Source organism: Recurvomyces mirabilis (assembly GCF_035927965.1).
Source record: "Recurvomyces mirabilis strain CCFEE 5264 chromosome Unknown scaffold_1, whole genome shotgun sequence".
NCBI lineage: Eukaryota > Fungi > Ascomycota > Dothideomycetes > Mycosphaerellales > Teratosphaeriaceae > Recurvomyces > Recurvomyces mirabilis.
The window spans coordinates 878,523-900,457 of record NW_027041935.1 but is presented as its reverse complement, the minus strand read 5'-3'; the positions used below and the strand labels follow the sequence as shown (position 1 = coordinate 900,457).

Genomic DNA, 21,935 nt, shown 5'->3' with positions numbered 1-21,935 from the left:
CAGAACCGATGGCGCAAAGACAGCACATGAAAAACACGTTGCCAAGAAGTGAGCCGGGAAACCATTTTGCGCAAAAGTATGTAAATCTTGATATCGCATCTTGTGGCGTTTGACACCGGATGGATGGAGACACCCGGGCTCAGGCGCATATTGAGACGTGTCGCGGGTTGGGAATTGGGATATGAAACTGAGAAGCTCGAGTCACATTTTCTTTTGATTCTTGGTTCAGCAGGTGTTGGTCCTAGACAATCACATGCAGTGTTCTGAACTCTCCGACTGTCTCCGATAACATCGTCAATTTCATAGCTTGCTTATCGAAAGCAGCCTTTGTATAGCATTAACGCCTTGATACCCATTAAAGACCAATTTCGCGGCTTGAGTATTGCCTGCCGTGGAGTAATCCCCGCCATATCTTCGTCGCGGAGCGAGTATTCTAGTACTCGCCCTCACGCTTGTGGTGGTGATGGTGATGGCCTGAGCCAGACGAGCCGCCGTACTGCGAACCGCCACCGTACTGCGAGCCGCCGCCGTATGATTGCTGCTGGTTGTTCTTGTTGCGGTCCTTGAAGGCATCTTCGGCTTTGCTGCCTGCGAATGCGCCAAGCAGACCACCGATGATGCCGTGGCCGGCTTTACCGCCAAGGAAGGCGCCGCCAAGGCCGCCTGCTATGGCACCGCCGAAACCACGCTCGCCTTCTTGTGGGTTGTTGGGATCGGCTGGGGCGCGGTCGTAGCCGTATGGGTTGTTTGGGTCGCCGGATGGTGGTGGACCTTGGCCTGCGAAATTGTTAGTGATCTTGTGTGAAAGCTGTGAGCTGGCGAATGATATATACCCCAAGGACCACCCTGCTGGTGCTGCTGCTGACCATACTCCCCCGCTTGACCCTGCTGTTCATAGCCCTGCTGATGCTGCTGCTGACCATAGTGGGCTTGCTCGCCACCATAGCCTTGATTGCCATGCTGGAAGCCGCCTTGCTGTGGTGGTCCGTATGAGCCTTGTTGCTGATAGTCGCCGCCGTATTGAGGTGCGGGAGGGGCGCCGTAACCTTGATGCTGCGCAGGTTGTCCGCCATAGCCTTGTTCTTGACCGTACTGGCCTTGTTGTTGATAGCCGCCTTGATGCTGACCATAGCCTTGACCTTGTTGACCGTAGCCACCGCCCTGGTTATATTGGTCGTAGCCTGACATTGCAGAAGTCGCGCTTAGGTTGTGGTGATTGTAGAGAAAGGTCGAAAGTGATGGTAGTCCGGATTACGAAAGATGGGGAATTGTTGCGTAGATGAAGTAGGAGCAGGTGAAGGAGAGCAATATAAGCTTATACCTACCCCTCCGATGAATCTGACTGAGCAGCTGGATGCGAGATGTTCACTGCCACCTGCCTCGAGAGCTCAACAGCTGAAGAACGTCACATGTGGATAAGCTGAGCCACAGCAGTGCCATCGAAGCCGCGAATGCTGGCCGCAGGAAGCCGAGACTGGCCGAACATGATCGTTGTTCACGTGCCTGTGGTATCATCATGTCGCCTGCCGATGCCATGCTTGCCATGCAACCGTATGGTAACGGAGCGCCACTACTTGCATCAACTTCAGCTCTCTTCTTACGAGATGGAGAGTGATGAAAAGAGGCATAGAAGGAAACAGACGTTCGACGCACGCCATCGCCAAGCACTGCCACACGGATCCCCCAGATGTGAGGCTGTGCAGGCGCGATGAATGCCATGTAAGACACTTCTCGTCAAACAGATTATGCCTAGCAGTATTGGCGACGGCTCATGGTACAACACACGATCACAATGATCAGCATGTGTGCAAGGCAGGCATCAATACGCCCGCCGTTGTGACACCGACGGACATATTCCAGCAGCTCGATGAACGTTATGATATTGCTGTGGACCAGACGAATGCCGTACTAAAGCAGCAAACACCTACGCTAAATGTGTTGAAATCCTCGCCTCTCATGTTCTATGGCGTTGAATGCCATCTATGACCCTCCCGTCTATGCTGCAAGCTAGCACTTCCTATGCTGGCATTTCAACGCTTCACTTGCTCTCCAATCCGTACCCCCCCTTCCCTTCCAGATCCGGATACGTCTTGCCCTCATTGCCCTGCCCCTTTCGTGGCCCTCTCTCCTCGAGATCCTCGCGGAGCCACTGTAGCACGAGTTGACCCAGTCGTGAGTTTCCTTCCGCACCTCCTTTCGTTTCGGGTACGTTGAACGAGTCTATCGCACCCCATTTCTTGACCGTGCCCAGGGACATATGCACCAGATGCGTAGGCCATGCAGCGAGATTATCTAGGATGTGCGTGGCATACACTATCGTACATGCCCGCGACTCTGTCTCCCGCTTCAGGAACGATAGGAAGTTGTGGCGTGATAGTAGATCGAGGTCGACGGTAATCTCATCCAGCAACAACACTGTCCATGGCCGAAGCAGTCCCATACACAGCTGCACACGTCTCCTCTCTCCATCGGAGACTGCGTGCATATGCCAAGTCATATCAACATCCAAGATCTTGATCAATTCATCTCTCCGTTCAGGATAGTGGTCGCCGCCGACACTTCGGAGAAGTTCCGGTACCGCAATATCCGTTCGTACGATGGGATTGAGCACCCATTCCAACCCTAGGTAGGTCACGCCAGCTAGTCCAGTGGCGAAGGGGTCAATACCGGCTATGAAGACTGTTCCGCCAGGGGCCATCCGTTTGCCGGAGAGGAGGCGGAGGAGGGTTGTTTTGCCCGCGCCATTTGCTCTGAGGATTTAGTCATATAGTCTATCATGGATACAGAGGTCGTTCTTACCACCGATGAGCAGCGTCCGGCTACCAGCTGGCACGTCGAGACTTATATCCGTCAGTCCAGTGGTGCTGTCTGGGAATGTGAAAGTGAGGTTCGAGACCGTTATCGTTGGTGGTGGTTGTCCTGTCATGATGGCGATCTGTAAAAGCGGCTATTGTAGGTACCTCGAATTTACTGTAGCTGCCTCTCGATATTTGTATGTGTTCTTGAAGTAATCGTGCGATACAGCGAAGCAATGGTGAATCATTTCCAAACACCGACGATCGAGACTTTCCTTTCGGCGTTCGTGAACTCCGAAAGCTTTTCGTCCTCATGCATCCGCTGTTATTGCTCTCACCAACATGAGTGCATGGTAGATACTTATGTTTTTACTGCGGACGGGCTTTCGTTCCGTGACCACCATGACACGTAAAGTCCCTAAGACCCCACTGATAGCCATCATCGGCGCGACAGGCACAGGAAAGTCAGATGTATATCTTTCCAGCTTTCATGTCAACTCCCCTTGTCTACTGACCACAGGAGATAGCTAGCAGTCGACTTGGCGAAGCGACACAATGGCGAGATCGTCAACGGTGATGCTATGCAGTTGTACGAAGGACTGCCTATCATCACGAACAAGATCACGATAGAAGAGCAGCAAGGCATCCCGCATCACCTGCTTGGCTGTATAGGGCTCCAAGAGCCGACATGGGTAGTTGGAACATTCGTGAAGCGAGCAGTGAGAGTGATCGAGGAGATTAGAGCGAGAGGAAAGCTCCCGATTCTTGTTGGGGGGACTCATTACTATACGCAATCGGTACTGTTCCACGATAGGCTGGCCGAGGAGGAGGATGACGATGATCAGCATCTTTCGGACAAGGAGGAGGATATCTTGCCAGCTCTGGAACAACCCACAGACGTGCTGCTCAAAGATTTGCAGAAGGTGGATCCGGTCATGGCGGCGCGATGGCATCCGAACGATAGGCGAAAGATTCAGCGTAGTCTCGAGATCTTCATAAAAACTGGACGGAAGGCCAGTGATGTCTATGCTGAGCAGCAAGCACAGAAGTCCATTCGAATTGAAGCCAACGAGAAGGAGTGTGATACAAGTGCGTCCATGAAATACGATACATTGCTCTTCTGGATCCATGCAGAAGCCGACAGCTTGAAACGGCGGCTTGATGGACGGATCACTAAGATGCTCAACGCCGGGTTGTTGGATGAAGTGCGCACACTGCACGACTATGCGACTGATGAAGCCACACATGGTAGATCCGTAGATGAGACGAGAGGCATCTGGGTCAGTATTGGTTACAAGGAGTTCAAAGCTTATGTGAGCGCTATGCATGGCGGTACGGCATCGGATGAAGAGTTGCAAAGCTTGAAGGACTACGGTATTGAGAGGACCCAGATAGCCACCAGGCAGTACGCAAAGAGACAGGTTCGCTGGATCCGCATCAAGCTTCTGAATTCGCTCGCCTCCACCAACAACATTAGCTCACTATATCTTCTCGACGGCTCAGACATCTCGGGGTTCGCAGAGACCGTGTTCCAGCCTGCAGTTGACCTCACGTCAAACTTCTTGGCTGCAGAATCTATGCCAGAACCTAGCTCGTTGTCCTCTGCTGCAGCAGAAATGCTGCAGCCCAAGCGAGACTATGATCTCGCGGCAAACCCGGAGCTTTGGACGAAGCAGCATTGCGAGGTGTGTGATGTCACTTGTGTTGTGCAGGAGCAGTGGCTGCAGCATGTTGGCAGTAAGGCGCATAAAAAGGCTCTCAGGTGGCGCCGTGAGCGTGAGCGAGGTGTGGTGGTGCCTGTCAGTGGCAGCTGAAGTCGAAGTCCTGCATGCACATACAAAGTACGCCTTGGCGACAATGTGTCCTGGACTTCTCCGAATGAGCTGTAAATCTGAAGCGGAGTAACCGTATGTTGCGTAGATGACTCGTCAGATGCTCGAGTTTTGCGACCGCGCATACATGCACTCGCATAGGACTCTGGAACTTTGCAGAGGTAGGCCAAGGACGAGTCAGGTGTCTACATCATCCCACAAGGGTGCAGAAGTACACGCCGGCCGAACACTCTCTCTGCCTACTTCAAGTGTAGAGCTCCTGCTCCTCATGCGAGCTAAGCGGTCCTACGCTCGGGTCCGGCGACGCGCGGCGTCAGCGCATCGAACACGTCGTAATTAGGGCTGAAGGCCAGCAGCTAGACGATTGGTATAGGCTCGACCCCATGAGCAATGCACTAGGCGCCCGAACAGCTTATCAGGGTGGGGAGCCCGAGGTCACAATATTGCCGCGTCCGCATATCTCAGTGGGTGAAGTTGCGAAGGGATCGTGGAAAGGATCAAATTCTTCGCTCATACTCATAAGCTATCTGATCTAGCAACCGGGCCATATAGCGCTCACTGGGTTTCCTCATGGTGCTAGCTTGTGGCCCATCCATTCCTGCTACTGTTCGACTCATGCTCATATGCCTCGATTGCCTACTCACCCAACATCACCACGCCAGTGACATATTTGTGCATCTAGCATTGATAGACACCATTCCTCAAGGTGTTGCACGTCTCATTCACACCAGCAGTGCTATCACCAGCATCGGGTCCGGGCTTGGCAAAGTTGAGGTCGCAGCGATAACCGGCGAACAAAGGTGCCACAGCGCCACTGAGGAAGGCCTGGACGGTGGCGTAGTTGTCGACAAGTGCTGGGCTCAAGAAACCTGGGGTGTTGTCGAAAACTGCACTGGCGAGGAAGCAGGTCGCCTGTGCAGGGGTAATGTCGCTAATATCTGTGCCAAGCGGGACGAAGTTGCCGAGTCCCTCGTTTGCGCCGGGTGTGGTGAGCTCGGAGCTGGCGGCGAGAAGAGCAGCGATATCCGTCCCAGTGTTGGCAAGCGAGTATGGCGTTGGGCGACGGAACCATTCACGTGAGAAGGTCTCGTTGAGGTAGAAGGGTGCCACGTTCTGAAAGTTGGCGTTGTTCAGGTCGGTGCCGTTTGGCAGAGCACGAGGGATCTAGAGACAAGGATCAACATCCGTTGGCATTCGGTACTATCAGGCTCGACTTACAAAGACACGCTCAGCAGTAGTGACAGCAAGCCACCTAGTGCCGGCATCAAACCGTGGGTTGGTGGCCTTGGCCTCATCGTACAAGAGCACGCGCTCCTCAGCAAAAGTGTCGATCCCAAACTGGCCACCGTAGTTCTCGGTAATATTGACCAGCCTCTGCCAGCGAGCAAGCTGGAAGTTTGCCTGGTCACCGAAATAGGCATCCTGACGAGAGATGGAGTTGTCGACCTCGAAGAAACCGTGCTTACTGATACCAAGAGATGGGCCGAGCGTGTTAGGGACGCGAGCATGAGCGCCTCCAATGGAATATTTGCCCGAAGGCAAGCCACCTCCAGCGAGCAAGCCGAGGGCTGATAAGAAAGTGCAAGTGTCGTAGCCGAATCCGAGGGTGATCTGGCAAGCGTTCGCAGCCTCAGCGAAGGTCGTGATGCCGGTGCGGCTTATAAAGCCATGATTCGCCATGGTATTGAGAGTCGGGCACATGCCGCGGACGTCTGTTGAGCCTGGCGCTTGGTACTGATGGGCCCCGTCATCGCCGGGGATCTCTTTGAGGCTGAACTCCTGGGGTGTACGACGATTTCACTTGGTCGGTTCCTTCAATACATGTGCCAGAAATACATACGTCGGGAGACCAAGGCCAGATAGCACTCTGGGGAATGGCTGGAGCACACCACCAAGAAGTCCGCCGTCAAGGTTCAGGATGCCTCCGAGCAACTGGCGCTTCTAGAACTGCTCTTGTGCAGCATGTTCAGCGTCACGTCCCACGATCTCGGCTGTGATGACGCTTTCTTTGCCCTCAAATCGCTTCTCGCGGGCAGCGAAGAACTTGGCAGAGTCTTCGGCGGACAGCATGCCCTTCTCAGCCATCTGGCCGTATGGGCATGGCGATGCGGCCGCAGCAACCGCCAAAGCGAGGATAGCGTAAGAATGCATCGTGGCCCGAGGAAAGAAGGAGCTGGTGGTATGAGAGTTGGTGCTGCAAGTGGTGATGCTGAAGTTCTTTGGGATGCGGATGGGATTGTAATCGATAATCGAGCAGACCTTTATACAACATCGTCTTCACATTCTATACATCGTGAGAAGATAAGAGCCATCGACATCTCCGTCGGTCGTCGTCGTCGACCCATACAGCGAGGACATAACTTGCCTTGACGATAAGATGCAGTGCGTTGTCGTCAACAGACCATGCTGACATCCGCAATGATCGACACTGACAGTACAAGATCAAAGAACTTCGGTATCAGCAGCAGTGGACCACCAGCCTGGTCGACCAATGTAATGTCTCGTACTGGTCAGTAAAGAACGAGCCGCGGTTGAAGCACAATAGTCATGGTTGCTGGTTGTTGCCAAGGTGCCGGATCCGGTATATTTTGGTCGACTATCGGAGATGATCGTCATGTGGCTGATAACAGCATGCGTGTTTGCTTCCACAAACAGATGTCGGCTCTCGTTCAAAGCGTGTAGGAGGCAGCTACCTGCCACTCTTGGCGGCTAAGTAGTATTGAAGACTGATTGAATCATGCGCTAGCTCCGTGATGCTGAAGCAAATACTGGAGCAACACGCAGGAGTAGCACAAGATTAGCAGTTGTGATCGTCCGGATGATCACCCTCAGCACCTGGCTGTTGGAAAGGTTCCGAGGAGTACACTTCTCGGTAAAGGATAGTGATGTGGACAACGAATCTCACTGTAAGCTATGGGTCCATTAACTTGGCATCCGTGAGTTGTAGCAAGCTACTTGCCGGGTATCCTGACCAGTATCGTAGGCACCAAAGACCACAGCTTGAGCGACCTCTCGTTATGCCAGGAGGCTCCACTCTCGGCTGCGCGGCATGCTAGCTTGGTCGCTGCCAAGTCTCAGATGTCAGGAGGTGATCTCGTGCTTGAATGTGGACTATACTCGCACATCGTAAACATTGCGCGACATTAGCTCATGGCGAGAGGCAGAGAAGAAAGTGGAGGAAGTGGTGAGAGAAGAGAAACCCCAGCGCTCACAATAAGGCTACAGGCCCGCACCGTTAGCCTTAGTGTGAAGCTTAATGCCTGGGAAAGATATGGGTCGTGCATTCGTTGATGCAACGTCAGCTGGAGCCAGGTCCTATCATGAAATATTCCTGTTTGGGATTGTATACACTACTGCAAATGGTACGTGTCAGACAATTTCAGATCTCCACGACTCGCAGCCACTACTTTGGGCTGTTTCTTCGCTGATCTTCGTCCAGTCTTCCGGCATAAAATGTGCATACAATCTCTGAAAAGGTAACGAGCTTACTCGGACTGCAGACGTCCTAATTAAATTGTGGGCCATCGCAGGTACTGGCAAGTTTTGCAGGGTGTGGAGTACACCACATCTGCCTCGAACACGTGCGAAGTCATCATGATCAACCATGGAGCTCATAATTCGTGTCCACTGTCGGCGCTCAAAGTCGAGCCTCCGTAGCAGTCTGAGTGTGCTAGCCAACCAGGTCCACTTCAGGAACGTCCGCAGAGAAAGCGGTAGAGGTTGAAGGCGGACCTTGCTTGACGATACTACACTCTACTACACGTATGCAGCGGGTAGCAATGTACCACTCTAATGTTGGCCGAGTTGCCAGGCAGGGAAGCGAGGGAAGTAGACGTGCTCGGGTCAACACTATCACCGCTGATCTGTGGAGGTGTAACCCGGGCACGGTGTACCCAGCACAGCAGAAATGCCTTCTCCGAGCGAACCAGCTGTGAGATCACCTTACGCCAAGAATTTCTGGTCTCCGTCGATCAGGCGGTGCCATTGGTCGTTGCACGTTTCTTTTGCAGCCACTCGTCAGCATCCTGGAACGAACGCTTGACTGCCTCCTGGGCGACAATAGTATCCGCGGACTGGACACCAGCATTGACCTATTGATAGTCAGCTCACCACACCAACTCTAAAGTCTGATAGATTGGCAAAAAGGACTCACGCATGCCCACAGCTTCCATGCCTTCTCCAAATCACCCTCCATGTCCAGCACATAGTTGAACCATCGAGTGATGTCCTGTCGCTTAGAAGGCTCGTTCGATTGCTCGTCTAGGTAGCTCTTCACGATGAGGGCCAGGCCGAGATCAGGTTCCTGGACGAAAGGCAGCTTACTTGCGAGCTCCTTCATCGAGCTCTTCTTGATCGTCTTGCGGTCAACAGCACCAGAGATCGACATCGCACAAGCGTTCATCTCGAGAAGGTCACGCAGACTGGCACGGACCGACGCTGCCATTTGGTGGTATGCAAGCAGATGCCTTGAGAGAGGCCCAGTATAACCAATCTGGCGATGTCGGAAGAAACCCAGGCACGCAATGCGGCTGATGAGTAGCGTGTTTTGCTTGTCCGATTCGGTGCCACGCAGAGGTTGGCCGGAAAACTGTGGCGTTGGGAACAGGTTCTGGTTGTGCAGTACTCGCATACGAAGCAGCTCAAAAGCCATGAAGATTGCTTCCTCAGCCTCAGTTCCTGTAACACACAAGTCGAGTAGACCGTTCTTGCTGGCCTATTTTACGATTAGCTAATGACCGCTACCATGAAGACAACCAAGTATCGAATGCGACCCAGATAGCATACCTCTTGTAGCGCAACATTGAGTGCTCGGCCCCAGGGTGTGAGTGTGTGATCCGCGTTGGCGTACTTCGTATCCTGTAGGAAGCGGAAGACGGTGTTCCCCACCAACTCCTTCGTCGACGACAATATGCCGCTCGAATGTGCGGGTCGTTTTGTGACTGTAGACTTTGCAGTTCCTGCATCTGATAGCATGCCGAAGGCGGTGGTCAAGGGATGCGTAGTCATGTCATCAGACAGCGTCTGGTCCTTCACATGGAATGTGCTCTGCGCTGGGGGCGACACCTGAACCTCGTCCTTAAGCGAAATCCTGTTCGTCTCTTCGTTAAACCAGTAGCTGACTTCCAGCGCAGTGAATTGATAGTGACGATGTAGTTGTCCACAAATGACAGCTAGTGATCGTCGACGGATGTCTGTCAACTTGTTTTGCACCAGATCTCTGTAGGCGTTGGAGTTGCCGCCATCGAGCGGTGGTAGCTCAAGAACTTGCTTGGAGACAGACCAATTGAGTACTCGTGGCCCAGCAAGACCAGTCGACAGATAGTACATCACCTCGGTCGGAAGACGATGGCCGGTGACATCGTGATAGTCGCCCGGCATCTTTAGCTCGGGCAATCCTTTGGCTTCAAATCTGCCTTGTGTGGTCATGATCACAGGATGCTTGATAAAGTACCTGGCTTTGCGATAAGCAGCGCAGTATTCTTCATCCTTCTGCTGAAGTAGGGAGTGGACATCGCCGTTCGCACGGGCGATGAACGGCCTCGCAGCTTGGATTTGGTTTGGTTCGACCTCTATCTCCGGGAACGAAGGCAGCAGATGGGGAAGACAGCCCGAGAGTAGCATGGTGTCTATGAAGCCGTCAAGAGTGAACATAAGCTTGCCTTGACAAAGTTTCGATTCCACCCATGAGACGGTTTTGTTCTCCCATGAGATGGACGTGATGACTTTGTCGGCGCCGAATGCTAGAGCACTAGCCGAGCCCAAAATGCCATCTACCATGCGAGTCTCGACAAGGTACACAAGCTGGGCCGCGGCGGTGTATGGCGCTATCTGTACATGAACTCCACGGCCGTAGAGATGTAATTGCAGCCACCTGACAATGTGCGCAGTTTTGTAATTGCCTACACTTAGGTCAGATCTCACTGGGTGATCATTCAGTAAACGGAACACTTACAAGCTTTACCGAACGCATTCACAGCTTCTTCGCCGCGGCCTTGGTCGTAGATGCTCCATGCTTCATCGAGATCCTTGGCAGCCTTTCTTGCTTCTCGCATCACGATAGCCTTGTCCCTGCTGGCCAACTGGAGGCCGTTGAAAACAAAGATGGGAGTGATGTCATTGGCGGCGAAATTGTTCAAATCATCTTTGACATGCTTATCGAGCGCGAATGGGAGCCCGCCAAGCGCTGGCAGGAGAGGCTCGCGTGTCAGGTTGTTCGTTAGCAATGTATCCAGATATTCATCGCCGTCTATGGCTATTGCTGCACCCTGGAATTGATCGATGGTACCATGGCTGTCGAGTGACTCGGTGCGCACCCAGTCTCTGAAAGTCGCCATGCTGTGCTGATAATGTTGTGATGAGAGAGGATTGCGATGTGCAACAGCAAGAACATTGAACTTGGGGCGGCGTAGCGACAGCTCTCGGATGCTGTTGCCGAACATTTAGCGCAACGCTTCGGACCGCGAGCGCTTGCGCAGGAACGAATCCTTTCCATTTGCGGAGTCATCCTTCCTCAACACCATGCCCAAAAGATCAGTACCCGATGGTATTGACCAATACGACATGCCTGGTCTTATGGCGGATACGAGCCCATTTCGTTGGGTAAGAATGGTCTCAAGCCTAGTTGACTGGTGTGAGCACATGGCCCAGTCGTAGAACCAGCGTATGCCTTCCATATGGTCATCACAGGCTCCTGAGCACTTCTTGTCTGCTGATATAAATGCGGCAGTACATCTGACTACCTGCATGTGTTGTCCTCATGTCTCACGTACGGTATAGAATGGGAACACTGAGGCATTCTCTAACTCATCGAGACGGTCTATCCACTATCTTAACGACAGCAGCTTGCGAGCACGACCTTTGGTGCAAGCATGGCCGGCGACAAAAGCACCATGACACTCTCCGGTTTACCCCTAGAACTCCGAGCAGGAGTACTGGAATATGTCGAACTAAAGACGATCTTCGCCGCTGATGCTACCTGCAAACCGCTCCACGAAGCAGTCGAATTTCATGCACCATATATCCTGGCACATGAGCGTGCCAAGACGATGGCCGGTATCAGGGAGACCTACGGCAAATTGGTCACCTACGATAAGAATACGTCGATCGTCAAAGCAATTCAAGACTTTGCCAAGCATCGACCTTGCAGCCAGCGGCCGTTCAGAGGACGCCATAACCACCTCAAACAATTTGCGAGCCAATACGTCGGCAACACTCTAGAAATTCTGGACCCCGCCCAAAGTTTCGCACAAACCTACGAGCGGTGCACCAAAGTGGAGATTGTGGCACAAAGCCTCCTTGAAACCTGCAGACCCAAGGCCTTCGACTGGTGTGTCAATCATATTCAAGCGCGTCTTCAAAGTCTGCTACTGTGCTGTCCGTCGTATCCGATAATGACCATGGGGACGGATTTCAATGAGCTCTACGGAAACTTCACCGCAAGCAAGTCCTTCCTGGGCGTGCCCATGAGCCGATCGCGGCCGGTGCTTGAGCCTGCACGATTCTTGCTGACGCCGACCCGTGACAACCACGAAGAGTACCCATCTGACGGCCAATACATGCCACGTGCAGAAGGCGATCAGCCATGGTATTGCACGGTCGATGAGCTAGCCCGTGCGCTCGACATGCCCCTTCCGAGGTTACATCGTGACAACTTCTCTTACTGTGTGTACACCGACAAAGCCTACAAAGCTGCGCAAGCGCTGGTGGAAGGCGAGGGTGTAAGCTGGCGGCAAATTCTGATGGTGGTGACGGAGTTGCATATCTACTAAAACTGCCATTCCGCACCAGCAGCGTGTGCTGGATACTCCATCAAGGGGCGAACTAGCGAGCAGCGTTGGCATTGTACGTACCGTAGCCAACCGAGCAGTACAGACTTTGGTTCAAGTGCGACATCCTGGGAGCACGTGGCATCACAGGCTCCGGCTTCGCCACAAGCACGTCTTCTCCCGAACCACGTCCCGAACCTCGTCACGATCTATGATATGTTCTGGTCGACATAACATCCTCTGCGATCGGCGGCAACTCTTTCATATTCGGCAAATACCTCTCCTGCTTGTCGAAGTCTCCCCGCCCCTTCCCCTCTGCACACCTATCATCACGAACTCTCCACCACCCGAACTTCGAAATGTCCTTGAATAGCGGCCTAAAAGCTGGTACACTGGCGCACAGCATAGCCAGATATATCTCAGTGAAACTCCAGGTATTGATCGGCGCGGCATCCTTTAGAGCTTCACCAGCTTCGGTATAGATGCGGACTGAGTAGAGGCGAATACAGCTTGCGAGTGTTGCCACGGCTCCGACAAGGAAGGTGGCTAGGAGTCCAAGTTTTTGTCCTCGTGGGTTTTGGAGTTTGATAAGCATTGGGATGGGTAGGGATAGGATGATGACGTCTGTTACGATTGTGAAGATGTTCGTTGCTAGTTGCTTGTTATCATATTTCCTGTGTGTCATGAGACCTACGCTCGGCCTCACTCAGAAGAATGCCGTGACGTTCACACATCGTCCAGACATGTTGCCCTCCCGGTATTTGTTCGTTGGGTGGCACTGCATACCCACTATCACCATCGTCGAGAGGAACTGTACAACAATGGCTGCCATGGTAATAAGGGTGCCTTTCCAGAAGCGATTGCGGATATTGCTTGCTACAATATGAAGACTCAGATCTGTGCATGTCCGACCGTCTGGATATGGGAGTTTTTGAACTTACACAGCCTCAAATAGAGACATAGAATACTCATTTTGATGAAGAACAGCGCAAGATAGTAGATCACCTCGATCACGTAGAGTGCCTGCCAATCACCCTGTTCGTCAGCAGTCTGCCCTTTTCGGACTCTTCACTCACCACTCCGTCGCTTCCTGGCTCGCTCTTTACCACGCAGACAGGCAGATAGACAGACAGGCAGACGAATGAACGGAGCTGACTTACCCCTATCGCTCTCGATGGCCACTCATCGGGGATCCAAGACAGCGTCTCGGTCTCCACCCTCCCAATACCCCACTTCAGACTCACGAACGAGGCGGCTGTGAAGCCCATGGAAGCCAAGAACCCGAGAGCCAGGCTCAAGTCATCCCAGCTGAGAGCGCGGTGGCGAAGGATGATTGTGAGGATGCGGAGCAGGAGGGTGAGGACTAAATCATGTCAGTGGCAGGATGGAGGAGAGGGGATGCATTGGGAGGAAAGGGATATGTACCTCCGATCGAGGTGAATGTGATGCCGACGCCGACCAGTGTCGTCCGTGCGTTGGTGGGCGAAAGGGCGAATTGCGGTATTCCTGAGCTTTGGGAAGATGTTCAATCCATATCTTGCTGGTGGCAGAACCGATTCCTTTCGATCTACGGAGTGCTTTTCTGCGAAAGCACACAGCCGGTCCCGCAAGGAGTGTCACAAGATAGAGCAGTGATTGAAAGGCATGAAGGACGTATGTTTGCTAGTGCAAGGCCCTACTCTAGTGACTGCTTCCCGCCTTTTGCGAAACTTCTCGTCTATGTTGAGCCCCAGTCACTAGATAGCAGTGAAGAATGTGTAAGTCTGAGAGCCCCCACCACGAAGGAGGCAGCGGCCGACGCCTGCGAAAGATGTGATGCGTTGGCATGCTTGTATCTTCTCTGGGGCCAGTGCAAGGCGCGTGTGGATGTGAGTGCTGTAGTCGGCCGATCGTGAAGGTCAGAGTAAGCCTGCCACTGACACTGATCACTATCTCAGATTTCTTCAGTGAAGCCCGGACGGTAGCGCCAGTGACTTGACTGTTCCATCGCTTCGCTCTGGGCCCGACGACCAATCATAACGGATCCGCAAAGCAGTGATAATTGCGATTATTCTGGAACTGTTCAGTGGCTCTATACTTATCCTGCCCTCCCACGAGCCAATCACAATACCCATACACATACGCATCTGCCCACGCACTACGTGCTTCGCAAAGCCACTCTCACATAGCCAAGAACGCCACAAACACCATGCATACCTCCCACAACAAACCCGTCGCACTCAAGCAACCTGCCTAACCCGACACTTCCACCCGCTACTCTGACTCAAGAGCGGTAGACTAGCGCCTAGACACCACCCCAACTCGTTCCCCTTGATCTTCTTCGCAACCCTCACCTCCCGGTCAATCGGCATCTCATACCCCGTCAATAACAACGCCAGCATGAAATTCAAATCCAGACACGTCTCCGGCCGATCCGTCAGCTCCTCCATCGCGCCAGGGATGGACTCGAAAACTCTCCACGCATCGCCTCCGGAGCAGACGCGCGAGGTGAGGTCTTTGAGTTCGCGTAGGGTGAAGGATTCCGGCATTCCGAGTGGTGCGGTGCGGTCGTAGAAGTAGGAGAAAAGATACACATCCTCTCTCGCGAACGTCTTGTCCAGCGAAGGCTGATGCACGCCATTGAAAGCGCAGGGAGCGATTTTGCACTCTGATTCCTTCTTCAGTGTCTTCTCGGCCAGGGCGCGGCATTGGGCTGGGGCGGAAGCGGAGCCCGCGACTGGACCGGTCATGTTGACTGTCACTGTCTTTCCCAAAGGATGCCCTTCGTCCAGAGGTACTTTGACCTCGCGGTAGGAGCCGGGCAGGAGACAGGGGTTAGAGATGGGTTGGGAGAGCCAGGATTTGCTTTCGGGATGATTCTCGTGCATGCCTTGGACCACTACGCGGTGCAGATTGTTTCGGGCTTCCATGAGGCCGTACCCAAGATAGCTATGCTGATACAGTTCGAAGTCGCGACCGCCGAAGGAAAGGGAGTATTTGTGGTCACCTTCTTGCATTTTCTCGGGCATGCCGCCATCGGGAGATTGTTTGAAGGTAGGTTGAAAGACGATTTGGGTGCTTCCTCCACCGAGATCGAAGACCGCTGCTGTGGGAGTTTTGTCCGGGCCACCGATTTTGCCGAGGAGATAGTTGGTTGTGATCCAGGCGTAGACGCCCTCGTCTTTGCCGTCCATGACCTCAACGCCGTGTCTCTCTTCGCTCACGACAGGAAAAGGATAGACCGTTTCTAATCTTGTCCGTACAGCTTTCAGAATAGCGTCACTCATCTCAGGGCCTAGCTTCCTTAACCCAGCCGTTGCTTTGACCGCAACAGGCGTACAGCTCTTGAGTTTATCCGGCACCGACGCGACCGCCACATCCATGAGCATATCCAGGCTCTTCGCCGCACCCTCTGCATCCCCCTTGTAACTGCTCAAACCACTACCCCCCTCCTTCTTCTCCGTCATCTTGAACACCTCGTCCTCCAATTCAGGCGTCGGGCCGCAGTTGTTGAAGCGGTAGACATGGATCCTGCTTCCCGTGCTTCCCGCATCAACCATAAGCGCATATTGAATCAGTGGCTTGTCCTTTGAATAACTCCGTGTGCATCTCGTCGTCGCAACGGAAGGGTCTGATGCTACATCCCCGCCCGGAAACTTGCCGACGCCGGGCACCACAGGTACGCTGGCACTTGTACCACTAGGAACGATATAATACAGCACCAGCAGAACAAAGGCAATCAGACAGCCGGTCTTGATATACCGCGCCCGCTGTCCCTGATTCATCCACGCGGCCCGCACCTTCTCCGACATCGACTGGATCTGATCTGTGCTCCCGTGACTCGCGGAGGAACGGTGGGGATCGCCCTCTCGTTTTGGCAGAGGAGCGGAGGATCGGCGACGGGGTTTGCTGGTGGTGGTGAAGCCGGTGTAGGACCAGGTGGATGGTTTGGAGGATGGGGGGTCGACGTCGCTGGGCATGTAGTTGACGCTTTTATCGCTGCATTGGCGATTTGAAACGAGTGACGGAGAGGGTGGAGTGCGGTGAGGTAAGCTAATTTGAGATGCAAGAGGAAGGAGTTGTCGATTACGTGGGAGAAAGAAGCAGGCACGATCCAATAAAGTTGCCAACACTACTTTCCCTTGAACCCTGAGATCCTAAGTTAGGAAAGCGGAGCCCAGCCCTCGGCCACCGTAGCCACGACGTTGAAGATCGCTTAGTCAGGTACTGTATATATGCGTACATGTCAAACCATCCTCCTTTGATTATTGGAATCTCTCTGACAACAAAAATTATGTCAACCAATCAAGAAAATCTCATAAGCGAGGAAGCCTTCCTGGCCCGTATGAACAACTACACTGCCCCGGACCCCTCCCCCCGGAATCCCCAAATCAGCACCCAGTCCAGCCACGCCGACCGCATCGAAGCCAACTACCAAGCCGATGGCCACAAGACCTGGGGGTTTGTCATCTACCGCACCACTTACGACAATGATACGGACTGGACCGAATTCATGCGGCGACTGCGCGCGTGGACGGCGGAGAACATGGACTTTTATCATGGAGACGATGTGTTGCAGCGTATGACCTGGACTGTATTTGATGATCGAGCGCAATTCGACGGCGTGGACGCGGCAGCCGTGCGGCGGCATTTTCGAACGTGGGCGGAGGACGCCGTGCGTTCGGAACAGGCCGACGCCAGCGACGCGACTCCCGTGAGCATGGGCCGCTCGCCACGTTACAGATACTGTATCCAGATCGACGCCGCCTCGCTCAAATCCGCCGTCCACGACGCCCCGGCTCCACCAGCTTACGACCAAGAGCGCCAAGGTTGGGTCAAGGTCATCGGTAAGAATTGGATGCCGAACACACGGCCGGAATCTAATACTTACGAGCCTGTTGAAGGTATCACGGAGCATGATGTCGGATGGATGAAGTGTCCGTTTCCGAGCGTCATGACGGAGTATTATATGCTTTTCAACGATTTGAATGGGTATAGGACGGCTTATCGACGGCCTCCGGCTGTGGTTGGGTATCCGTGGAATTGAGCCGTCACGACGGTGCCACAGTATCACTCCCTTCACAAACTCTGATCAGTGGCTGTTCCAACACGTTGTCTACGGGCAGGAAAATCCGATGAAGTGGAAGTCACAATCCCGTAGAACATTGGGAATGCGAAGGCAAACTGCGCAACGAGTAATATCTAGTGTCACCATCCGCGTCCTTCACACACCTACGAAGGTCGTGAAAAAAGGATTTGCTGCCTGCTCAGCCGATCAAGACGAAGCGATACCAACACAAATCGCATACCCCGGCCATAGACTCTGGCAATCATCCCCAATCGCCGGATTCCACTCATACAGCTGAGCGAAAGTGTCACCGAACTGCGTCTCGATCTTGGCGCAGGAGTCGCCGCTCGCCACGACGTAGTATTCGTTGCAATTCGCCGTGATGCCGGATTGTGTGGGTGCTGGAGGCGCTTGGGAAGCGGCAGTGGAGGTTGGGGCGGTGGTTGTAGGTGCAGAAGATGGTCCTTTGACGCAGTAGGCGTAGCCGAGCCACATGCCGGTGCAGTCGGATCCGACTAATCGATGAGGAAAAGTGGTTGGTTAGCAATTTTCTTGGTAGGAACTGAAGCACGGGCACATCTTTTTCCTTTTTCCTTTTGGAGAGGACTTACCACTAGGATTCCAGGCGTAGAACTGCGAGACGGTGATGTCGTAGGTCGTCTCGATACCATAACACGAATCTCCATCGACAACAGTATGATACACTTCGCACCCTTCCACCTCGCCCGAGGCTGTCGGACCCATGGCTACTGTCGTTGCTGTCCCACCAGTCGTGACGGTCGTGGGCGAAGGTGTCCCGCTGGGTCCGGCGCTGATGGTGCCGATAGACTGAGTGGCATTCAACCCGACGCAGAGCGGTCGATAGTCGCCTTCGTCTAGGTTCGCGTAAAGACCGGTGTCACAGTCTGAAGAGCTGAGCCAGGTGTTCCAGTCGATGAGCGAGGAGTCGGTGAGGCTGTACTCGGACTCGATCTGGGCGCAGCCATAGGACTGGGCATACGTCCCTGACAGACGAATGAAGCAGTTGCAGTTCTGCGCGGTCCCAGTGACAATCTTGGTGGCGTTTATGGGCGTGCAGTCGTTACGGGAAGTATCTACTGCGGCGTCCGAGCTTACCACGCAGTAGCTGTAGCCCGGCTGCAGACTACAGTTGCTGGGGTCCGAGTTGAGACTGGGGTTCCAGTCTAGGAGTTGCTCAATGGAAATGGCGTACTCGTCCGCGATGTCCTGGCAGGACATGGGGACCGCGGAGCTGTAGTTGGCATACCAGGCACAGTCTTCCCTGGTCCCGGCCGCATGAGGGAGGAACGTGGGTTCCCAGTCGAAACCGGCAGGTGCGGGCGTGGAGGTCGGGATGGCGGTGTTGACGGAGGAGAAGGTGTTGGGGGCGACAGTAATGGTTTGTTTCGTGCCGCTGCTGGTCGTGTAGTTGGGATACGTGGTTATGGTCCCGACGGGCTGGACGCAGTAGGCGATGTCGAGTAGGAGGTTCGTGCATTGGGTGTTGATCTCTGGGTTGAGAAAGTAGAAGTCGTCTAAGGTGATACCGTTGCCGACGGACACTGTTCCGCATTCATCGCCCGAGACGATCTATTTCGGATGTGTCAGTGTTGTGGTACTTGGGCCTGGCAGTGATTTGGGAGTCGTTTGGTGCGACGTACGTTATACCATTTACCACAATTTCGGTTGGATCCGTCCATTGCGTTGGAAGGGACTGGTACCGCTGCCGTTGGTGCGGATGAGACACCACCACCGAGATCGCTGGTGGCGGTAGGAGTGAGTATGCCGCCTGGAGGACTGAAGAGTATTTAGTCAGTGGCGGTACGATCGAGCCTGCGCTCGCATGAGTGAAGTATAAACACACCTCAAACAGACCTCGTAGCCAACGAAATTACCTGCATTCTGGCAGAGAGGGTCGAAGTTCGGGTTCCAGGACATGAATTGGGTCAACGTGATGGATGGATTTGCCAAAACTACGGCGTTGCATGTATCTCCGACTTGCCATGTGTACGTGTTGCAGGTCGGGGGAGAGCAGAAACTGGTGCCAACAGAAGCGTTGAAATTCCGACAGTACATGTCCCATCCGTTGTAGACCAGGAGGTTGTACGTACTGACGTTGAGGTACTGCGATAGGTCGAAACATGTGTCAGTAGCCTGCACGTAGTATGAGCCAGTACATCCAGGTGCGGATGTGGGCGAGGCACTTGGCGCCGTATCGGTGGCGTTGAGAGCATAGGCGGTGGGTGTAGCATAGCTGTACTGGTTGGAGCTGCAGCTCGAGGTCAGAGAGGCGAAGTTGTCGGCTTGACCTTGGTCGTAGCCCAAAGGATTGCCCAATTGGAGTGCTTGCGCGCCGAGCCAACAGTCCGAGCAGGCTTGGGTGGAGTTGACGCCGCCTTGGGCTTCCCAGCCTGCAATGATTGGGTCACAGTATTGTCCGGTATTGCTATCAGGAGATCGGGTCAGAGAATTGCTGCGGTCAGATACACGTTCACCGTCATACCTGTCTTTTCTGCATGCAATATCGTAAGTGGATATATAGGTATCGGCAAAGAAAGTGGCTGAGAAATCTTATCAGCGAGCCAATTCATGGACGGGTCGATGTAGGCGAATGCGTAATTCACGCTACGGAGATTGTCATCGGCACCGAAAGATAAGGCACGGGGAGCAGAAGACTAACTGTGTCAGAGCATCCAGTGGTAGATCGGTAGGCGCGACTTTGTGGCAAGCCAAAGTGTTGGCCCAAGACTCATAGTAGCCAATGACTTTATTCTGGAGGATGCCAGTACTTGAGCCTCCACTAGGCGGAGTTGGATGTTCTACGCAGTTGCTTTGGCATTTTGCTGTCGCAGCAAGGTCAGTACGTGAAGAGCTGCAACGTTGCTCTCGGCCGACATACTTCCACAGAAATCTGATGTCGTTCCACACTGCCGCTTGTTAGACGAATGACAGTCGTATGAAGTGTCTCAGTTGCACTTACAAACCCGTATTGACTACAGCATGTGTTCAGTGGGCACTTCTGTCCACTTTCCTTGGCATCCTTTCCACACTCGGCGGTAGCATCGCAGTTGGATGAACACCCGTTGCCACAGTATGTAGAGCCTTGCCTACAATCAGTCTCCGGATCGAATAGGTCTCTGTGTACCGACGTCGCTTACCATAACCACAATAGCCACCCTCACCACAGCAAGCCCCGTTTCTGCAAGGGTTACCGGGTCCGCAGCTGTAATCGTCGCGCCGCGCTAGCGAGACATTCGTCGAGTGATATGAGAGATCGTGGGAGCCACCGCCGAGGCCATCATTGATGCTGCTAACACTTCTGGACACTATGGTCTGGAGCTTATGAGCATGAGCGGGATCAGCACAAGACTGTATGTGGACATAGATCGCAAAGAGAGCAGCAAGAGTACAGATGAAGAGACCACCCGTCGTTCTTCTGCTGAATGAGCGATTTTCGGCCATAACGAAGAGAGGGGCCGTCGAGAGCAGAACAGCAAATCCGAGAGGAGCAACAAGGAATAAACGATATATGAGAAGAAGGCAGAACAAACGCAGACAGCCCTATGAGTGCTCGGTCCGTGACGGGCGTCCTTGTGCAACATCGCGTCTTCCATAAAGTGGATGGAAGGACTACCCCTGGCCCCATGGCTAAGCGTAGGATTCACCTAAGGTTGAGGCCCACAGGCATGTGCAAACCTCGTCATGGGCCCAAGCCAAAGCTTTACACATGGCTAAAGTGTCGATTGCAATTCCAACACTGCATAAGGTCCTGCCAGAATTGCCCAGCTCAGAGGAAATGTGGAGTCTGAGATCCGCTGCTACACATGCTTCTTCAGGCTTGGTCAGCTTGCCAAGATAATATCGCGCTGCTTCCCATGCTGAGCGTCCTTGGCGGGTGACGGAACTATCGTTTCGCCTCGAACTTACGACCAGCAAAACGGGGACTAATTTCCGTGTGTTTCGGGCGATGGAAGAAGGATGAACTGCGGTGCCAAGCCATATATATGCGGATTCTCGACGGCCCCTGACGGGAGGATTGCGGGTTGAAGCGCCCGGAGCCAAAGCAAGCTGAAGCCCTGTAGATCGTTGCTAGCAATACATACTCAACAGCCTTGGCGATGTTGGTCTACTCTACGAGGTCGAAGGCGGAACTAGACTAGTCACAATGGCAGAAGATTCTCGCTTGGGACGCCAGTCCATATCCACATACCGTCCCATCCTGGACCTCTTTGCAATCTGCACTCCTGATTATCATGTTCTCCGCGGCAAGAATTACCCATGTCGCCGAACACTGCTGGTCGTTTGGACGTGCACACTATGCGACCAGTCCATCGCGATTGGGTTCTGGTAAGGCATTTCACCAAGTTGCGTCTGATGCTGTAACAGGCATCACCCACCGAAATTGAATTGAGTCGTCTTCCGTCTCTACGTTGTTGCTATACAGCTGTCTGCCTTCCTTCGGGGGGACTACTGAACCTCGTCTTTTCCGCAAACT

General features: G+C 53.6%; 10 protein-coding genes across 10 annotated transcripts; 3 read left to right on the top strand and 7 right to left on the bottom strand.

Moving 5' to 3' along the window:
• Positions 1-433: 433 nt before the first annotated feature.
• LTS14_000385 (uncharacterized protein) lies at positions 434-1,188 on the bottom strand (the record flags this gene model as incomplete). The annotated part of the gene is made up of 2 exons (XM_064833098.1): positions 434-777; positions 834-1,188. The coding sequence occupies 2 exons, from the start codon at positions 1,186-1,188 to the stop codon at positions 434-436; spliced, it is 699 nt and encodes a 232-aa protein (XP_064699367.1).
• Positions 1,189-2,038: 850 nt separating this feature from the next.
• Positions 2,039-2,926, bottom strand: CAF16 (CCR4-NOT regulatory complex component; the record flags this gene model as incomplete). The annotated part of the gene is made up of 2 exons (XM_064833097.1): positions 2,039-2,748; positions 2,800-2,926. The coding sequence occupies 2 exons, from the start codon at positions 2,924-2,926 to the stop codon at positions 2,039-2,041; spliced, it is 837 nt and encodes a 278-aa protein (XP_064699366.1).
• Positions 2,927-3,197: 271 nt separating this feature from the next.
• tit1 (tRNA dimethylallyltransferase, mitochondrial) lies at positions 3,198-4,609 on the top strand (the record flags this gene model as incomplete). Its single annotated transcript, XM_064833096.1, has 2 exons — positions 3,198-3,266; positions 3,323-4,609. The coding sequence occupies 2 exons, from the start codon at positions 3,198-3,200 to the stop codon at positions 4,607-4,609; spliced, it is 1,356 nt and encodes a 451-aa protein (XP_064699365.1).
• A 696-nt stretch (positions 4,610-5,305) lies between these two features.
• LTS14_000382 (uncharacterized protein) lies at positions 5,306-6,307 on the bottom strand (the record flags this gene model as incomplete). The annotated part of the gene is made up of 2 exons (XM_064833095.1): positions 5,306-5,791; positions 5,846-6,307. The coding sequence occupies 2 exons, from the start codon at positions 6,305-6,307 to the stop codon at positions 5,306-5,308; spliced, it is 948 nt and encodes a 315-aa protein (XP_064699364.1).
• A 261-nt stretch (positions 6,308-6,568) lies between these two features.
• Positions 6,569-6,778, bottom strand: LTS14_000381 (uncharacterized protein; the record flags this gene model as incomplete). Its single annotated transcript, XM_064833094.1, has 1 exon — positions 6,569-6,778. One exon carries the CDS (start codon positions 6,776-6,778, stop codon positions 6,569-6,571), a length of 210 nt encoding a protein of 69 aa, XP_064699363.1.
• A 1,820-nt stretch (positions 6,779-8,598) lies between these two features.
• Positions 8,599-10,962, bottom strand: LTS14_000380 (uncharacterized protein; the record flags this gene model as incomplete). Its single annotated transcript, XM_064833093.1, has 4 exons — positions 8,599-8,718; positions 8,781-9,341; positions 9,413-10,527; positions 10,581-10,962. 4 exons carry the CDS (start codon positions 10,960-10,962, stop codon positions 8,599-8,601), a joined length of 2,178 nt encoding a protein of 725 aa, XP_064699362.1.
• Positions 10,963-11,146: 184 nt separating this feature from the next.
• Positions 11,147-12,396, top strand: LTS14_000379 (uncharacterized protein; the record flags this gene model as incomplete). The annotated part of the gene is made up of 2 exons (XM_064833092.1): positions 11,147-11,227; positions 11,470-12,396. The coding sequence occupies 2 exons, from the start codon at positions 11,147-11,149 to the stop codon at positions 12,394-12,396; spliced, it is 1,008 nt and encodes a 335-aa protein (XP_064699361.1).
• Positions 12,397-14,656: 2,260 nt separating this feature from the next.
• Positions 14,657-16,352, bottom strand: GDA1 (Guanosine-diphosphatase; the record flags this gene model as incomplete). The annotated part of the gene is made up of 2 exons (XM_064833091.1): positions 14,657-14,677; positions 14,727-16,352. The coding sequence occupies 2 exons, from the start codon at positions 16,350-16,352 to the stop codon at positions 14,657-14,659; spliced, it is 1,647 nt and encodes a 548-aa protein (XP_064699360.1).
• Positions 16,353-16,666: 314 nt separating this feature from the next.
• LTS14_000377 (uncharacterized protein) lies at positions 16,667-17,419 on the top strand (the record flags this gene model as incomplete). The annotated part of the gene is made up of 2 exons (XM_064833090.1): positions 16,667-17,219; positions 17,277-17,419. 2 exons carry the CDS (start codon positions 16,667-16,669, stop codon positions 17,417-17,419), a joined length of 696 nt encoding a protein of 231 aa, XP_064699359.1.
• A 228-nt stretch (positions 17,420-17,647) lies between these two features.
• Positions 17,648-20,902, bottom strand: LTS14_000376 (uncharacterized protein; the record flags this gene model as incomplete). The annotated part of the gene is made up of 9 exons (XM_064833089.1): positions 17,648-17,955; positions 18,052-19,030; positions 19,102-19,237; positions 19,305-19,851; positions 19,944-20,065; positions 20,121-20,283; positions 20,340-20,367; positions 20,421-20,542; positions 20,599-20,902. 9 exons carry the CDS (start codon positions 20,900-20,902, stop codon positions 17,648-17,650), a joined length of 2,709 nt encoding a protein of 902 aa, XP_064699358.1.
• Between the last annotated feature and the right edge of the window lie 1,033 nt (positions 20,903-21,935).